Source organism: Chaetura pelagica, unplaced genomic scaffold, assembly GCF_000747805.2.
Source record: "Chaetura pelagica isolate M959 unplaced genomic scaffold, ChaPel_1.0 scaffold453, whole genome shotgun sequence".
Taxonomy (NCBI): Eukaryota; Metazoa; Chordata; class Aves; order Apodiformes; family Apodidae; genus Chaetura; species Chaetura pelagica.
Genome location: NW_009952879.1, coordinates 4,926,108 through 4,942,036, shown reverse-complemented (window position 1 = coordinate 4,942,036; position 15,929 = coordinate 4,926,108). Strand labels below are relative to the sequence as shown.

Here is a 15,929-nt window from a genome sequence, read left to right as displayed (position 1 = left end):
ATACATAGTCAGGTGTATAGAACATTGACTACTAAAAGCTATGAAACAATTGCTTAGGAGGTGACCTGGGAGCAGATATGCTGGATCAAATACAAAACTTGCCATTCTTTTTCCCCCTTTCCCAGGCTGGAGTGTATTGCCCGGGATGCTGAGCTGGTGGATAAATCTGTGGCTGATCTGAAACGGTTGGGAGAACTCATTCACAACAGCTGTGTGTCAGCAATGCAAGAATACGAGGAGCAGCTGAAAGAAAATCCAGGTGAAGGTGAGCAAGAGGGTTGTGTGCTGCTGCTGTTAATGTTTTTGGGGGGTGTTCCATGGAGCTGGTAAGGAAACCATTCCCCTGCTGGATAGGGACACATGCCACACTGCAACTCAAAAACAAAGAACAAGCACAGACTTAACTATCCCATGTCTGGCAGTCAGCTCACCAATGGAGAGAAACCCTAGAGTCTTCTGCTTCAGCCTGGATAATGTCATTTGGGTCACTTGGCTTCTGCTGAACATCAGTTTTGAGGGGAGAGGCTGAAGTCATCAGCTTATTTAGTGCTGGGCCACAAGGCAAAGTAGATCATATTTTAACTGCTTCTGGAATTAGGAATCAAACTGGTGCTGTGTACACCATGGTGAAGCTGGATCCACAATTATCCTGGAGCTGGCTTCATCAGTTACTCTGTATGTTTTTCTGTGCTGTTGGTTTGGAGATACAGGGGTCTGGGCTATTGCAGATGTATGTGAGTTAGTGAGAGATAACTTATTTTTGAGGCCTTTCTGAACAAACAGCCTGTTGCTTAAGTAAGAGGTTGTAGACAAGGTCTTGATCTCAGAGTGTCTAGCCTTTTTTTTTTACAGAGGCACTTCTTTTTGTTAAGAGTTCTCTGAGTTGCTGTGTTTTATTGTTGAGCAGGGAAAGGACCTGGAAAAAGAAGAGGTCCTACTATCAAGATTTCTGGTGTCCAGGTCAATGTGAAATCCATCATCCAGCATGAAGAGGAGTTTGAAATGCTGCATAAATCCATTCCTACAGACCCAGAGGAAAGGAAGAAGTGAGTGTGGCTAAGTAGGCAATGCAGAAAGAGGCTCAGAGTTTGGATTTTGTAGTGGAAAGAGAATAGTCTAGATACTTGGATTTGCTTTATCCTCTGCAGCATTAAAAGTAGCTGATGTTTGAAATGCCTTCAGGTACCGCCTGACGTGCCGTGTCAAAGCTGCCCATTTTGATGTGGACTGGGGAGTGGAGGAGGATTCTCGCTTGTTAGTGGGAATTTATGAGCATGGTTATGGCAACTGGGAGCTCATAAAAACAGATCCAGAATTGAAGTTATCTGATAAGGTAGGTCTGTTTGCTTGTTGCTTGTATTGGGCCCATTGCAATATTCGTAAAGAACATGTTTTATTTACTCCAAAAACAGATGTTTATGTTTGTGACCATTCCAAAAATAATAATAATTAATAATGAAAACAGTGACCTCCGTGGAATGTTGCGTGCTTGATGGAAAGCAGAGTTGTGTTATTTGATTGGCAGTGAATTTTCTCTGAACATTACCATATGAAGCACACTGAAATGATGCAGGAAGAAAATGGTCATGCTGACGTGTGGTTCCATGCATAGTATAGAGGAGGGTGTGTTGCTTAATTGTGACTTGATATTTCCTTGAGCATCTCACAAGAAGCTGAGTCTGAAATTCTGTGTGGAAATAATTTTTCAGAGGTTTGACACTGCTTATGTCAGGACTGGTCTGTGTTAGCTTTGAGGGTATAGTTACATGACTGGCTATGGCAGCATAGCCAGCTGGAAAGCCTCCATCTAGTTCCTCTGTTCCTCAGTCATTCCCTTAAGAGCTGTTTATGGGGGCCATGTTGAAACGAGCCAGGTTAAAAATAAGGCACCATCCGTTGTGTCAGCACAATGGAAGGAGAGTGAACTGTAACACAGGACTGAGGAGCATGGAGAATCCTGCCCCAGCTTTGCTGCCAATAGGCTACATTCCCATGACTTCCCTGCTGGTGTTTTTAGCTAAGATCAGACTGTGGCCAAGAGCCCACCTACATGAAGTTCAGAAAGGCAGTTTACAATGGAAGCAATTGCCTGAGACACACCACCCAATTTCCAGTGGAGTGTGAAGGTAACCTGACTGGCAAGCTGAGATACTTACTCCACAAAGTGGCACCTTGCAGCCTTGTTTTCAGTTAAAAATTCTGCATCTGTGTAATTTCTGTAGCAATGTCTCAGGTGACCAGGGGGGACCAGCCTGCTGTGACATGGCTGTCACAAGTAAATCTGATGTGTCCAGGGGAGTGGACTCGGTTTTGCACCTCGAGGTTCTAAGTGTAGTTTGCAAAATTTTGTTTATTCTTTTTGCGTATGGAGAAGGAAGATCATCCAGAGATGAATCCAGAGAGCTGCCTTGGGGTCCTTTCACTTCTGCAAAAGGCCAAGGGATGCTTGCTAGGAGCTTCACTTTTGGCTAGACAAGGGGAGGCTGTGTGGGAGCTAGAAGAAACCACTGAACCTTCTTGTTACCCTAGAAGGTGCAGCATCTCCAACCCTTTGCTGGGCCTGGAAGAACTGCTGCTAGTGTGTCTGTCTTTTGTCAAGGTTTGATAGGTGCATGTGGGTGTATTTTTTTTTTCTTCTTTATCAAAGATCCTACCTGTTGAGACAGATAAGAAACCTCAGGGAAAACAGCTCCAGACTCGAGTTGATTATCTGCTGAAACTGCTGAAGAAAGATTTGGACAAGAAAGAAAACATGAAAGATGGGGAAGAGGTGAGTTGTGGCTGCTTGATTCTGGGGGTTTCAGGATGAGTGGTTGGCTGATGGCACAAGACAGCCTGAGTTTCCAGGTCACTGAACATCACCTGCATGAAGGGATATGGACTTGTCTGTTGTCTGAGTGTATCATGATACTGAAATTATAATTAGTAAGGGGCGGGTAATTATGACACTTACTGAAGGACTCAGGCTCCTCAAGTTTCCTGCCACCCTGCAGGATCTGCAGCTGTTTGCAGGATGTTCAGGAGATGGAGTATGTCCCCAGGAAGTAGCTGTAGCTATTTGTTTGCCCTGACTTGTTCTGTGTTTTCACCAGGGCAAGCTAAAGAAGAGGAAACCACGAGTAAAGAAAGAAAACAAGGCTCCCAAAGTCAAAGATGAGCATGGGAATGAACTCTCCTCTCCTCGGCACTCAGACAACCAGTCAGAAGAAGGTGAAGTCAAGGTGAGTCAACTTGGTGGCCAGCAGCTTTTCCAGGCTTCCTTAAGCTGTGTTGTTACTGCAGAAACTCACCTTGAGAAGCACCCCTAGCAAACACCCTGTGGAGGCAGGGGAGAGCTGCAGAGTGCCTTCCCACAGGAGACTGGCAAACTCACAAAAACTAATATACAACTCTCAGGGTGAAAGAAGGACCTTTTCCACCCCCTCTTTTAGGTTAGTGCTGTGTTTTGGGGGATCCTAGAAAGGCCACACACATCCACATACTGACTTGGAGGGAAGGTTATCTCAGGACAAAGTCTCTTGCCCTTACAAAGGAGAGAAAGAAGAATTGTTTCCCTCTCCTTTTCAGTATGTAAACCAGTGGTGAAGCTGGAGCTTACCAAGGTCGTGCTGTTGCTTAGAAAACCTTCTGTCTTTGAGTGGTTTGGCTTGGAGTCTAAGGCTTTTTGTTCTTGTGCTGATCAGTATCTAGCTTAGGGGCTGAGCGTTCTCCAGTGCAGCTGCCACAGGAAAGCAGTGCTTATCTATAGTTTGCCAGCTAGTTACAGAGTGGAGCTCATCTAGTTTTAATACCCTTTTGTCAAGCTTGGGTGGATTGCAGCTGGTCAAGCAGGGCTTGCTGTCTGGTTAAAGAGGTGCGAGGGCAAATTTGGATGGACCTCAAAAACTGCCTGTGTTTCAAGGATGTAAGTTTTATGGAAGAAAGCCTATGTGAGGTGAAGGACTCCAACTTTGTACTGTGACTGATTTTCTAGGAGGATGGCTTGGAAAAAAGCCCAGTGAAAAAGAAACAGAAAAAGAAAGAGAACAAAGAGAACAAGGAAAAACAGACAACCAGCAAGAAGGAAAAAGAAAGCGATAAAGAGAAAAAGAAGGGAAAAGACAAGAAAGAGAAGGTATGTGGTGCTCTCAGGTGCAGTTTAAGAGATAGGAAAGTCTCTGAGCAGAAGGGCAAGCCATGAGACTTAGGTTCATTGAAAGTCCTCTGAGATATCAATGAAACACTGTGGGGTGAGGTGTTAATCCTTTTTCTGCCCTCCTGAATTCTTATTGTGAAGAGCTGCAATAAAAAGTAGAAAAGGCAATATATCCTAAAGCTTGGTGGAATGTGAGCAAAAAGGAATAGATTTTGTCAGACTGCCTTTAGAGTACAGCTGGCCCTATGTCTGATATGGCCAAGTAGCTGATGTTAAATAATAAAGGAGGAAGAGCCTGGAGCACTCAGATCAAAGTTCCATTCAGCTGTGATTTATCACAGAGTTGGCAGCTCCATGTCTGTATTCCCCTTTAAGTTAAACTCGCCCCAAATAACCCAACTGTCCACACCATCAAGGCTGTAAGCTGTCCTTGTTGCTTCAGGACTCACCGGAAGGTTTCAACATCAATAGTATGTTGTGGACTAAAATGTCTTTTGAATTTTGGGTACAACAGCCCTGGTGTTGGGTTCAAATTGGAAGGGGGAGTAAAGGCTTCTGTAACAATGACCTGAGGTACCTGTACAAGGAACAGGTACGTACTGCATGCCCAGTGTGTTATGACACTGGTGTCATAAGTGCAAGCCAAGAAGTTTTGTTGCACATATAGAAGGAAGTTTGTTTTCCAGTGACTTTTGGTATGACTTTGACTCTAAAGGGCTTTGACTGCAGATAAACCATATAACTCAAAATTTACACTAACAGGCCATGAGGCCTGAGGCCATGAGACTCTGAGGACTAGAGATGCCACATGAAGTTGCAGATCCATGTAGACATGAGACTATTCTCATCTCTGTCCTTTGCAAGGGGTATCTATTCTTTAGCTTAACCTCTCTTCCAAGTCTTCAACAATGGTTTTCTGTCCATTAGTATGAATATTATATTAATGTACAAAATGTTGGCTCTGACTTCTTTCTGATCCCTCAGGGATGACATAAAGCTGAATAAGGGCATTGCAGCTAAACAGTTGGAGACCTTGGGAGGAAAGTTGTAGGAGCAGTGCCCGAGGTTTAACAACTGCCAGTAACAATAGTGTTGAGGTTGTTAGTTGGATCACTTGGGATCCTGCAGTTTGGCTCATCATGTGATGTGTGCAATTTGTCCTTGTAAAGCCTAAAGGTAGTGAAGCCAAATCTGGAAGTAAAGGGAAGAGATCACAAGGTCCCGTCCACATTACAGCAGGGAGTGAACCGATCCCCATTGGAGAAGACGAGGATGATGATCTGGACCAAGAAACATTCAGCATAGTGAGTATTTTCCTCAGGAGATGGGAGGGCAGAAACTTCAAAGCTCTTTCATCTCCCGATGCTCACCAAGCAACTGCACTGTTAAGGAGTTCAGATGACTCTTGTGAAAACTCAGCTTTGCATGAGTGCACGTTCATCTCCTCCCTCTGCCAGGGGTGCCAGGCCAGCAATGCCAGCCAGGGTGCAGGAGAGGGCAGCATCTCAACTGAGATGAAGGGCTTTCTTCTTCAGCTGTTAAGTTCCCACCATTAATTTGACTGCCCTGGGCTACAGAAGACCCTGCAGCCTTCTACTTCTCTCTCCTGTGGCAGTCTTCCTCCTGTAGAAGCCAAGGAGCCATTGGGGATCTTCCAGGCAGGGAAATACAGGAGAGCTTTGAAGGTGACCTTGTATGGCTGTAGGAAGTACAGAGGCTTTAGCTGTGTAAATGGTCCTGCAGAAAACATGCATGCAAGGCTCATTGTAAGAGTAGCCTTTTAGTCAGAGGTGTCCTGACAGACTGTCCTTGTCCTGACTTGCACAGGGAAATGCTGAAATATCACTTAAAAAAAAAAATGCAGTAGTAAAAAAGAAAGGCCTTGGGTTTGATTAAATCGATCTTCCAGGCAGGGAAATACAGGAGAGCTTTGAAGGTGACCTTGTATGGCTGTAGGAAGTACAGAGGCTTTAGCTGTGTAAATGGTCCTGCAGAAAACATGCATGCAAGGCTCATTGTAAGAGTAGCCTTTTAGTCAGAGGTGTCCTGACAGACTGTCCTTGTCCTGACTTGCACAGGGAAATGCTGAAATATCACTTAAAAAAAAAAACTAGTTCACTAAATGCAAATCTGTGTATTTGCTTTACGTCCTGTGTTATTTTTGTCTGATTTTTTTCTTAAAATTCTCCTCTGTGATGCATGAAAGGTCCAGTTGGGCAGTAGAAACCTGATTTACTGTCTGTGCACAGGGAAGATAAGCACAGCTGAAAAAGGTGGTGCTTTCATTCTGTCTCTTCCAGTTTTGGTAAAAGTGGTGGATTAAAGCAAGCACAGATGGGGATGGACAGGGAGGCTGTTGGGTGAGCACCCATTCAGCTGGGGCTGCTGGTTCAGCATGTTAGAGCTGGGTTACACTGCTGCCTGCTGGGGGAGAAATACGAGAGCAAACCCTGTGTAGTGATGATGGTTTGCAAAGCAAATTGTTCCCAGCTAAAAGGGGGCAGCAGTGGAGGTGGGGAGCCTCTCATCTTTTCCTGATTATTTTCTCCAGCATGTGTAAGAAATAGCCATTTCCATAACTGATTTCTCCTTGTCTTACTGGTCAGAGAAGGCTAATATTTCATGCTAGTGAACTTTTTCCAGCTCTGTTGGATGAAGAAGGGAACAGGGTAGAGCCCTCTGCCAAATGAACCCCTTTTTGCTCTCTGTTGCTTTTTCAAGTGCAAGGAAAGGATGAGACCAGTCAAAAAAGCACTGAAGCAACTTGATAAGCCTGATAAGGGACTGGCAGTTCAAGAGCAGCTGGAGCACACACGCAACTGCCTCCTAAAAATTGGGGACCGAATCTCTGAGTGCCTTAAAGCCTACACTGACCAGGATCATATCAAGCTATGGAGAAGGTGAGAGATCATTTTGGTTTCTCTGGCTGATCCATGATATTTTAAAGTGGCAGTCAGAGGCTCATGGGTTTTATGTGGCTGCATGTGCCATTTGCCTCATAACCTGTGAAATCTTGCGTTCTCTAGCCTACGAAGTCCATGACCAGTCTTGGATGAGGGTTTTGTCTGCAAGTTGTGCTGGTTTCACTTAGATTGATTTCAGAGCTAGTTTAGATAAACCAGTGCAAACCTCTTTATTTTACTTTGAATAACTTCATTCTTGCTCTCCTGATTATACTGTCCTGAGCTAGGTTGAGACTGTTTTCCAGAGAGGGTAGAATCGTTTTGAGGTTTGTTTGAAAGCAGTTGGCAGCTAAACTGCTGATGTAACAATTAATGTAAAATATTCATGTCCTTCTAGGAACCTATGGATATTTGTGTCAAAATTCACAGAATTTGATGCCAGAAAACTGCACAAACTCTACAAGATGGCTCATAAGAAAAGATCACAGGAAGAGGAGGTGAGATCTGAAGTGCCTTGCCTCCTGTTGCTATCTTTAAAAGTTGTCACACTTGAACTGTCAGTACTTTCTGCCTCTTATCATGGGCTTTCTTTACTGTTGGCAGTCTGGTTTTCTTAGCATCTAAGCATCTGATTGCATTTTCTTCCTCTTTCCTGTGCCATTTCTCCTTCACCTAACAACACTGGTCACTTTGTACTGGCTGTTCTGACCAAGGAAAAGCCTTGTTTGGTGTGTTGTGTTGAGTTGATCTTTAGAGTGAAGAGTCTGGGAGTGCTGCCCTGTAGAGATAGGACACAGAAGCAGAGCTGCGTGGGGCAAAACCATGCTTGTCCTCCAGCATGTTAGTACCATTGCCATCAATACCATCCTTGGGCACAGCTGCTTCACAAGTCTTCAAAGAATTGGGTGGCCTTACAGCATTGGGGGATCTGCAGAAAAATCCAGAGCCTGACAGACAAGGCCGTGGCTTGCACCGTCTGAATCTGTTGGTGAAAGAGCAGATGAGCTGTAACCTTCTCTTCCACCTTGCAGGAGCAGAAGAAAAAAGAGGACATGTCAAGCATGAAGAAGCCATTCCGCCCAGAGCCTTCAGGCTCCAGCCGTGATTCTGTGATGTCCCAGTCTCATGTGCCTCACAACCCTCATTCCCAGAAGATCCACCTGCCCCCTTCTCACGCCCAGCAGCAGATGCACGGGCACCCCCGTGACAACTATGGCCATCCAAACAAGAGACATTTCAGCAACACAGGTGAGCATTGGCAAGCCAGGAGAAACCATCTCTTCTCACCTAATGGCTTTTTGCTCTTGGACACAGATCCTTCTGGATCTTGGGGCTGGTCAGGTTTAAAGGTGATGGGATAGGAGACAAATTACCACTGTACTAGCTGGACTAGAAAATATGACGACAAAGTGGTGAGGGGAGTAAAAGAACAGGACAGAATACGAATTGCTAGAAGAATGGTAAAGAAATTCAAGGAATAAAATTAGTTCCACATAGTTTAGGGAGGAGAGACTTGAAGGGGCACAGCAAGAGTTGTAATTTCTTAGAGAATTCAGCACAGTAATGGGCTTAACCTGAAGGATGAGGGACACTTAGTGGTGCTTTTCTCACCGCAGACCGAGGAGAATGGCAGAGGGATCGAAAATTCAACTACGGCGGCAACAGCAACCAGATGTGGGGCGGGGAGCGGCACCACCAGTATGAGCAGCACTGGTACAAGGACCACCACTACGGGGACCGGCGGTCTCGTGGAGAGCCCCACCGGAGCTCTGGGAACTACAGACCAAATAACCTCTCCCGCAAGAGGCCATACGAACAGTACAACAGTGACCGAGACCACAGAGGCCACCGAGATTATTATGACAGGTAATTCCCTTCCATCTGGGAAAGGAGGGTGTGCCCGGCTGCAGTGCCAGGCTTGCCTTGGGGAACTGATCTCCATCCCTTTGTTCTCTTTCTGTAGGCACCACCACGATTCCAAGCGTCGACGGTCCGATGAGTTCAGACCTCAGAACTACCACCAGCAGGATTTCCGACGGATGTCTGATCACAGGCCACCCATGGGATACCATGGCCAAGGACCTTCAGACCACTACAGATCCTTCCACACAGACAAATCGGGAGATTACAAACAGCCTCTCCCTCCACCTCACCCTGCAGTGTCGGACCCTCGCTCACCCCCCTCTCAGAAGTCCCCCCACGATTCTAAGTCACCTCTTGATCACAGGTCACCTCTGGATAGGTCATTAGAACAGAAGAACAATCCAGATTATAACTGGAACATTCGTAAAGCATAAAGGGACTGAGAGGGGGAGAAGTGCATGACTGAGATACTTGGTTTGATGCAACAGTGGCTGGTTTCTCCAAGCCAGCAACCAGAAACACTGAACATGCTGCTATCATCTTACTGGGTCAAGGAGGATGTTGGAGGAGAAGGTGGAGGAAGATTTTCCCTAGTTCTTCATTCTTGTTTGGATTCCTGTTTCCTTTTCCCTGTTTTGTCAATGAACTCTGGAACCAGCCTTGCTACCTTGTTCTTTGTTTTATTTTTGTCCTTGTTTTCTCCAGTTTGATGGACCCAAGGGAAATTTCCCCAACCAGTGTTGCCCCAAACTGAGAAGGCGGATCGATGCTGCTTAGGATTGTGCAGAAGGCTGTGTGCCTGCTCTGACTTGATGTTACGTGACAGATGCTGCTGTGGGATTGGGGGTAAACTGGGCTTTGTGTGTAGCCAGCATAGGGCAATGAGAGGATATATTCAAGGAGGGATAGGAGAGTCCCTCAGCAGCCAGACTTGGTTGAAAGAGGGACTTGATGTTCCTGCAGAGTGACTCCAAAGCAGTTGGAGCTATGCTGGTGACAAGCCATCGCTTTCCTGGCTGTGTTATCATTTCCATGTCTTTATCCATTTCAAAAAGCTGGCTCTGCTTTGAATGCTGTTGTGTCCCTGCAACAGAAAAGGTGTGTGGGATCTTCCGTCTCCAGGGCTGGAACTGGCAAATTTTGACTCCAGGGGACTTAGTTCACTTCTAAGCAGTAGGAAAGAAATTGGAGTGAGAACAGTATTTCCCAGTGGACAGAGCTCAGGAATCTGTAACAAAACTCCCTCCTTCTTCTAACATGGGCAGCTTGGATGGTCCAGGAACTAACAGATGCTGTGTGAGAGCTGGATGGTCCAAAGGCAGCTCTGGGTGTCTGGGGATCCTGAAGCTCCTAATCTCCCTGCTACTGAAGTGCTCCAGTCTCTGGGCGCGTCATTTCTCTTTGCGCTTCCCAGACAGTGATCACAAACCTTTACTGCAACCAAAGGATAAGGGATGGTAGAGCAGACTTAAACAGGAGACCAGTGGACTGATGCAACTGGTCACCTTCCTGCCACCATTCCAGCAGTTAGCAGTAACTCTGAATTGCTCAGTGTACCTGAACTGAATGACCTTATGTCTGTCTAAATTGGAGATGTGCCTGGGGGCTTAGTACCTAAGTGAGCAGAGGGAGAATGAGGAATTCAGGATTGGATCCTTAAAAATCCTGGGAGCAAATGTCTTAAGAGCCCAGCATGGCAGAGTGAAAAGAGGAGTCTGCAGCCCAGCTCAGTGGACTTCAGAGCAAACACTCCTCCAAGTATTTGAGACACAGTATATGATGCAGAACAGTGTCCAGCCTGAAGACTGTGGTATAGTGAGAGGGGTTGCACAGAGCAGACTTCTGGACAGAAGTAGCTTGAGTGATTGTTTTTCAGGTTCTATGTCTTTGTTCATGGAGTCACATCCCCGGAGATCTCAAAGCTCTCCCAGCAGCCCAGAGTATGGTGTTTGGATATGTGTCATTTCCCAGAGCTCAGTATGAAAGAACAGGTTGTTCCAGCCCCCTTTTCATGGTGGGGGACAGAAGCTGGACCTCCTGTTAAGATGCCAGTATCTAACCGTAATAAGCTGTGATGTCCTTTTCCTGAAAGACTGAGGTGTTCAGGGCTGGCTTCCTGACTCCAGCCAGTGCCTTGGAAGGCACATGCAAACTGACACTAATACCCCATGTCATACAGAATCACAGAGTGGTGGAAGTTAGAAGGGACCTCTGAAGATTGTCTAGTCCACCCTCCCTGCTAGAGCAGGACCACCTGCAGTAGATTCCACAGGAACGTGTCCAGATGAGTTTTGAATGCCTCCAGAGAAGGAGACTCCACAGCCTCTCTGGGCAGCCTGTTCCAGTGTTCTTACCCTCACAGTAAAGAAGATTTTCCTTATGTTTAGCTTGAACCTCCTATGCTCCAGCTTGTACCCATTGCTCCTTGTCCTGTCATTGGGCACTGCTGATAAGAGACTGGACCCATCCTCCTGACACCCCCCTTTAGATATTTATAAGCCTTGATAAGAACCCCTCTCAGTCTCCTCCAGGCTAAACAGTCCCAGCTCTCTTAGTCTTTCCTTTAAGGACAGATGCTCCCTTCCTCTAATCATCTTTGTGCCCCTGTGCTGGACTCTCTTCTGTAGTTCCTTATCCTTTAAGGATTGGGGAGCCCAAAATTGGATGCAGTATTCCAGATGTGGCCTCACCAGGGCAGAGTAGAGTGGGAGGGTGACCTCCTTTGACCTACTGGCCACATGCTTCTCAAGGCACCCCAGGATGCCATTTGCCTTCTTGGCTGCAAGTGCACCTTGCTGGCTGGTGGTCAGCCTGTTGTCTACTAACACCTGGAGGTCTTTCTCCCTAGAGCTGCTCTCCAGCAAGTCAGCCCCGAGCCTGTACTGATACATGGGGTTGTTCCTCCCCAGATGCAGTACTTTACACTTGCCCTTGTTGCATTTCTTTAAGTTTCTCCCTGCCCAACTTTCCAGCCTGTCCATGTCCCACTGAATGGCAGTGCAGCCTTCTGATGTGTCAGCCACCCCTCCTAGTTTTGTGTCATCAGCAAACTTGCTAATGGTGGACTCCATCTCTTCATCCAGGTCATTGATAAATATACTGAATAGGGCTGGACCCAGTACTGACCTCTCGGAGATGCCACTAGACACAGCTTTCCAACTAGACTCTTCCCCACTTATCACAACTCTCTGAGCTCTGTCCTTCAGCCAGTTCCCAGTCCTTGTCACTGCCTTGTCATCCAATCCACACTTCTTGTGTTTGGTTGTGAGGATGCTGTGGGAGATGGTGTCAAAAGCCTTGAAGTCAAGGTAGAGCACATCCACTACTCTCTCCTCCTCTGTTCATCCAGTTACGCCACCATAGGCTATCGGATTAGTCAAGCATGACTTCCCCTTGGTGAATCCACGCAGACAACTCCTGATGACCCTCTTTTCCTCAACAAGCTTTGAGATGGTGCAGAGAACAAACTGTTCCATCACCTTTCTAGGGATGAAGGTGAGGCTGATCGGTCTGTACTTCCCTCGGTCCTCTTTCTTGCCCCTTTTGAAGACTGGAGTGACATTGGCTTCCCTCCAGTCCTCAGGCATCTCTCCTGTTCTCCAGAAGTTTTCAAAGATGATGGAGAGCGGCCAAGCAATGACCTCCACCAGCTCTCTCAGTGCTTGTGGGTGCTTCCCATTGGGGCCCATGGATTTGTGGATGTCTAGTTTAACTTAACTGATCTCTAACCCAGTCCTCTTTGACCAAGGCAGAGTCTTCCTTTCTCCTGCCTTCCTCTGTCGTCTCAAAGGTCTGGCACTCCTGAGGGCTGGCCTGAGCAGTAAGGACAGAGGCAAAGACGACGTTCAGTAACTCCTCCTTCTCTGGTTCCTCTGTCACCAGGGCACCCACTTCATTCAGCAGCAGCAGGCCCACATTTCCTCTAGTCTTCCTTTTGCCTCCAGTGTACTTACTTAAATAAGCCTTTCTTCTTGTCCTTGACTTCTCTTGCCAGGTTTAATTCTAAGGAGGCCTTAGTTTCTCATTGCATCCCTGCATCTTCTGACAGCATTCTTGTATTTCTCCCAAGTGGTCAGCCCCCTCTTCTGTCATCTAGAAACTTCTTTCTTCCACTTGAGTTTGTTCAGCAGCTTCCTGCTCAACCATGCAAGTCTTCTGTCTCTCTTACTTGATATCTTACACTTCGGAGTGCTCCAATCTTGAGCTTGAAGGAAATGGTGCTTGAATATTAACCAACTCTCTTGGGCCCCCCTTCCTTCTAGTACCCTATCCCATTGGATTTCACCAAGCAGGTTACTTACTCCTTTCTGAGCCCAGTGCCCTAACAGGACATGTGGGAAGTGTTGTGCTCTCCTTTTTATTTTTGCAAGATTTCTACCAAATGCAGGGCAGTTTGGCTTCCTTAGGGGCACTGCACTGCCCCAGGAAAGTGTTACACTTGTGTTTACCTGTGCAGGAGGAGGTGAAAGCCAAGTCTTCCACAGTCCCCCTTGGAGCTGCCAGGTGATGGGGAGGTGATGAGGTAGCATGTTTCTGCTGTGTTTCTCACTAAGCTGTGATTGCAGGTGTGCTTGCTGTGGTATTCAACAAAGAGGTCCTTTCTTTTCAGAGGTATTAGCTTTTAATTTGAAAATGGAAGAAACCTCAGAGGGACAAAGAGAATTGCTCTTTCAGTTCACCAAGCGGTGCTATCATGATGGAAAGTTTGTGCCATACACTTGTAGCAGAAGGCAGTACTGGCCAGACCAGTATTAGAGTTGGTGCAGGAAAACCTTGAACCCCAGCAAGAGCCCTTTTCTGTGTCCAGATGGGGGAGTGGGATGTGTGTGTGTGTTTCTGCTCGTCCCGGGTTCCAGGTATGAGGTTAGTTGGGGTTTCCTTCTTGTGCAACAGCAAAAGCTTTGCCCATATTCATGGAAGAGCTGTCCCCACTGTCACTTTAGCCTGATACTGAGGTCCCATAGTTCTGTTCATTCATGGTGGGTGGATCTTCACTGGCTTTGGCTTTAATGAAGCTGGAGAACTACATTTGGGGGGTCCCATAGTTCTGTTCACTCATGGTGGGTGGATCTTCACTGGCTTTGGCTTTAATGAAGCTGGAGAACTACATTTGGGGGGTCCCATAGTTCTGTTCACTCATGGTGGGTGGATCTTCACTGGCTTTGGCTTTAATGAAGCTGGAGAACTACATTTGGGAAAGTCCTCCCCAAGCACACACACACGATTTTTTTTTGTCCTCTCAACAGGGACCATAACCAGATTCAGTCACTTGGATGTGAGTGGGATCAGAGGGGACAGGTCCACAGCCATAAACTTCACTGCAGTGTTTTTGTTAACATCTGGTGGTACAGCTCTTCCTTCTGAACCAGCTACAGGATTCCCTCTAGCCTCTTTGCAGGAAAAAGTAGCAACTTGCTGGGTTTTTATTTTTTTTTAAAAAGAGTTTTTCAGCCTGACCCCTTTGGAAATGGTGTAAAGCTGTGAATTCACATGATTAAAGTCCTGCAGACCAAAATCTGCTGTGGACAGGGGGTGAGATGCCCAACTGAGCAGTGCTCTGACATCCTTATGTGAACAGTTTAAATACTATTCTGCTTTCACCTGTTTCCTCCCGACCTCCATCTCCCCTCTGGGGAGAGAACTCCTCTTACTGTAAAAATGTGGACTTTTAAACCTGTTGACTAAAACCAGTAATTAATATTAATTTATATTTGTGAAAAAATGCCACTGTCCTAGTGATTTCTGATGTAAATATGTTGTTTATATAGTATGTATTAAATTTTCCTACATTGTAAAACTGCTGTAATTTTGACTCTTGTATATTAAAAAGTGTTACTGAGATTTTTCAGAACTGCTCCAGCGTGGTGAGTCCAGGGAGTCCTGCAGCCCTTGGTGCAGTGGCAGGGCTGAGTGCCTAAAGCTGGAGCTGTTACAGGTTCTCAGGGCCCTTTCCTGCCAGCCGTGGGCATGCTGGGATGGATATTTTTGCTGTTGCAGGAACAAGTATGTTCTTCTTGGCTGTTTCACATGGTTTTGCAGTTTGCAGTGATAGACTTGGAAAACCCTTTGGATGGGAATTTCCACCCGATCAGGCGCAGCCGTGCGTTTCCTCACCTGTTTCCATCAGGATTTCACTGGGATGGTGCCAGTGCTTATGTGTTTATCCAGCCTCTCTCTTTTCTGGATCTCGGGGGTGTGTAAACTTCTTTTTGACCCTTTCTGGGGACAATTCCTCTTTCTGTAGAAGTGCTGTTCCCACTGCGTTGGTGTTCTCCCCAGGTGGGGTGCAGTGGCATCCTGTGGGTTGCTTTGGTTTGGCCTTTCCCCCTCCACCCCTTCACTCTGAGGCCCCCACAGCAAAACACGGTGCAGGGATCGAAGCCGTTTCTCCCAAGTCATAAAAGCTCATTGTAGAAAGGGCTTTTCACACCTGTAGCCACTGAGCCCAAGCCCTTCCCAGCTTCTCTGCTGCTGAGCCAAGTTTCAGCCAAGAGTGAAATTTTCACAGCTGAGTTATGTGCCCCTGAGAAAGGGATTTCCTAATGGAAAAAATGACTGGCTGTTGGCTGCGGCAGGGAGAGGGAGGCAGAGGGACTATGGGGAGCTGGTCTGGGTGTCCCTGCCTGGAACAGGGCTGTGAATACACCTGGGGCAGGTCATCGTTTTGTCATGCAGCACTGACTCCTGCTTCATCCACAGGGAAGCTGGAGCAGCAGGGGCCTGTGGAACCGGAGCAGCAGGGCAGGTAAGAACACAGACACGGGTGCCACGGTGCAAACCCTGAAATCCTCAGGCCTTGTCGGAGCCGATGGGGAGGTGACCCCTCGGCGGGATGTGATGTGACCTCGCTCGGAGCGCGGTGCCCACGCCGGGGTGCTGGGCAGGGCTGCGGGCAGGGCTGGTTCCCACCCCAGGGCGGGACGGGGAGCCCGAGAGCCCCGTGTTGCTGTAACGGGGACCCTCTAGAGGGCAGCCGGTTCCCGGCAAAAAGCCCTCGCGTGGTGACAAGCGCTGCCGCCGCGGCTACC

General features: G+C 47.1%; 1 protein-coding gene across 1 annotated transcript in view; it reads left to right on the top strand.

Moving 5' to 3' along the window:
- CHD2 (chromodomain helicase DNA binding protein 2) overlaps nucleotides 1-9,335 on the top strand; it is a 55,371-nt gene extending 46,036 nt beyond the window's left edge. The window contains 12 exon segments of the mRNA XM_009995348.1: nucleotides 126-265; nucleotides 908-1,046; nucleotides 1,183-1,333; nucleotides 2,648-2,770; nucleotides 3,093-3,221; nucleotides 3,974-4,114; nucleotides 5,305-5,439; nucleotides 6,857-7,035; nucleotides 7,436-7,535; nucleotides 8,073-8,286; nucleotides 8,655-8,904; nucleotides 9,002-9,335. Of these exon segments, the coding sequence (XP_009993650.1) occupies nucleotides 126-265; nucleotides 908-1,046; nucleotides 1,183-1,333; nucleotides 2,648-2,770; nucleotides 3,093-3,221; nucleotides 3,974-4,114; nucleotides 5,305-5,439; nucleotides 6,857-7,035; nucleotides 7,436-7,535; nucleotides 8,073-8,286; nucleotides 8,655-8,904; nucleotides 9,002-9,335 (2,035 nt within the window).
- Nucleotides 9,336-15,929: the final 6,594 nt, after the last annotated feature.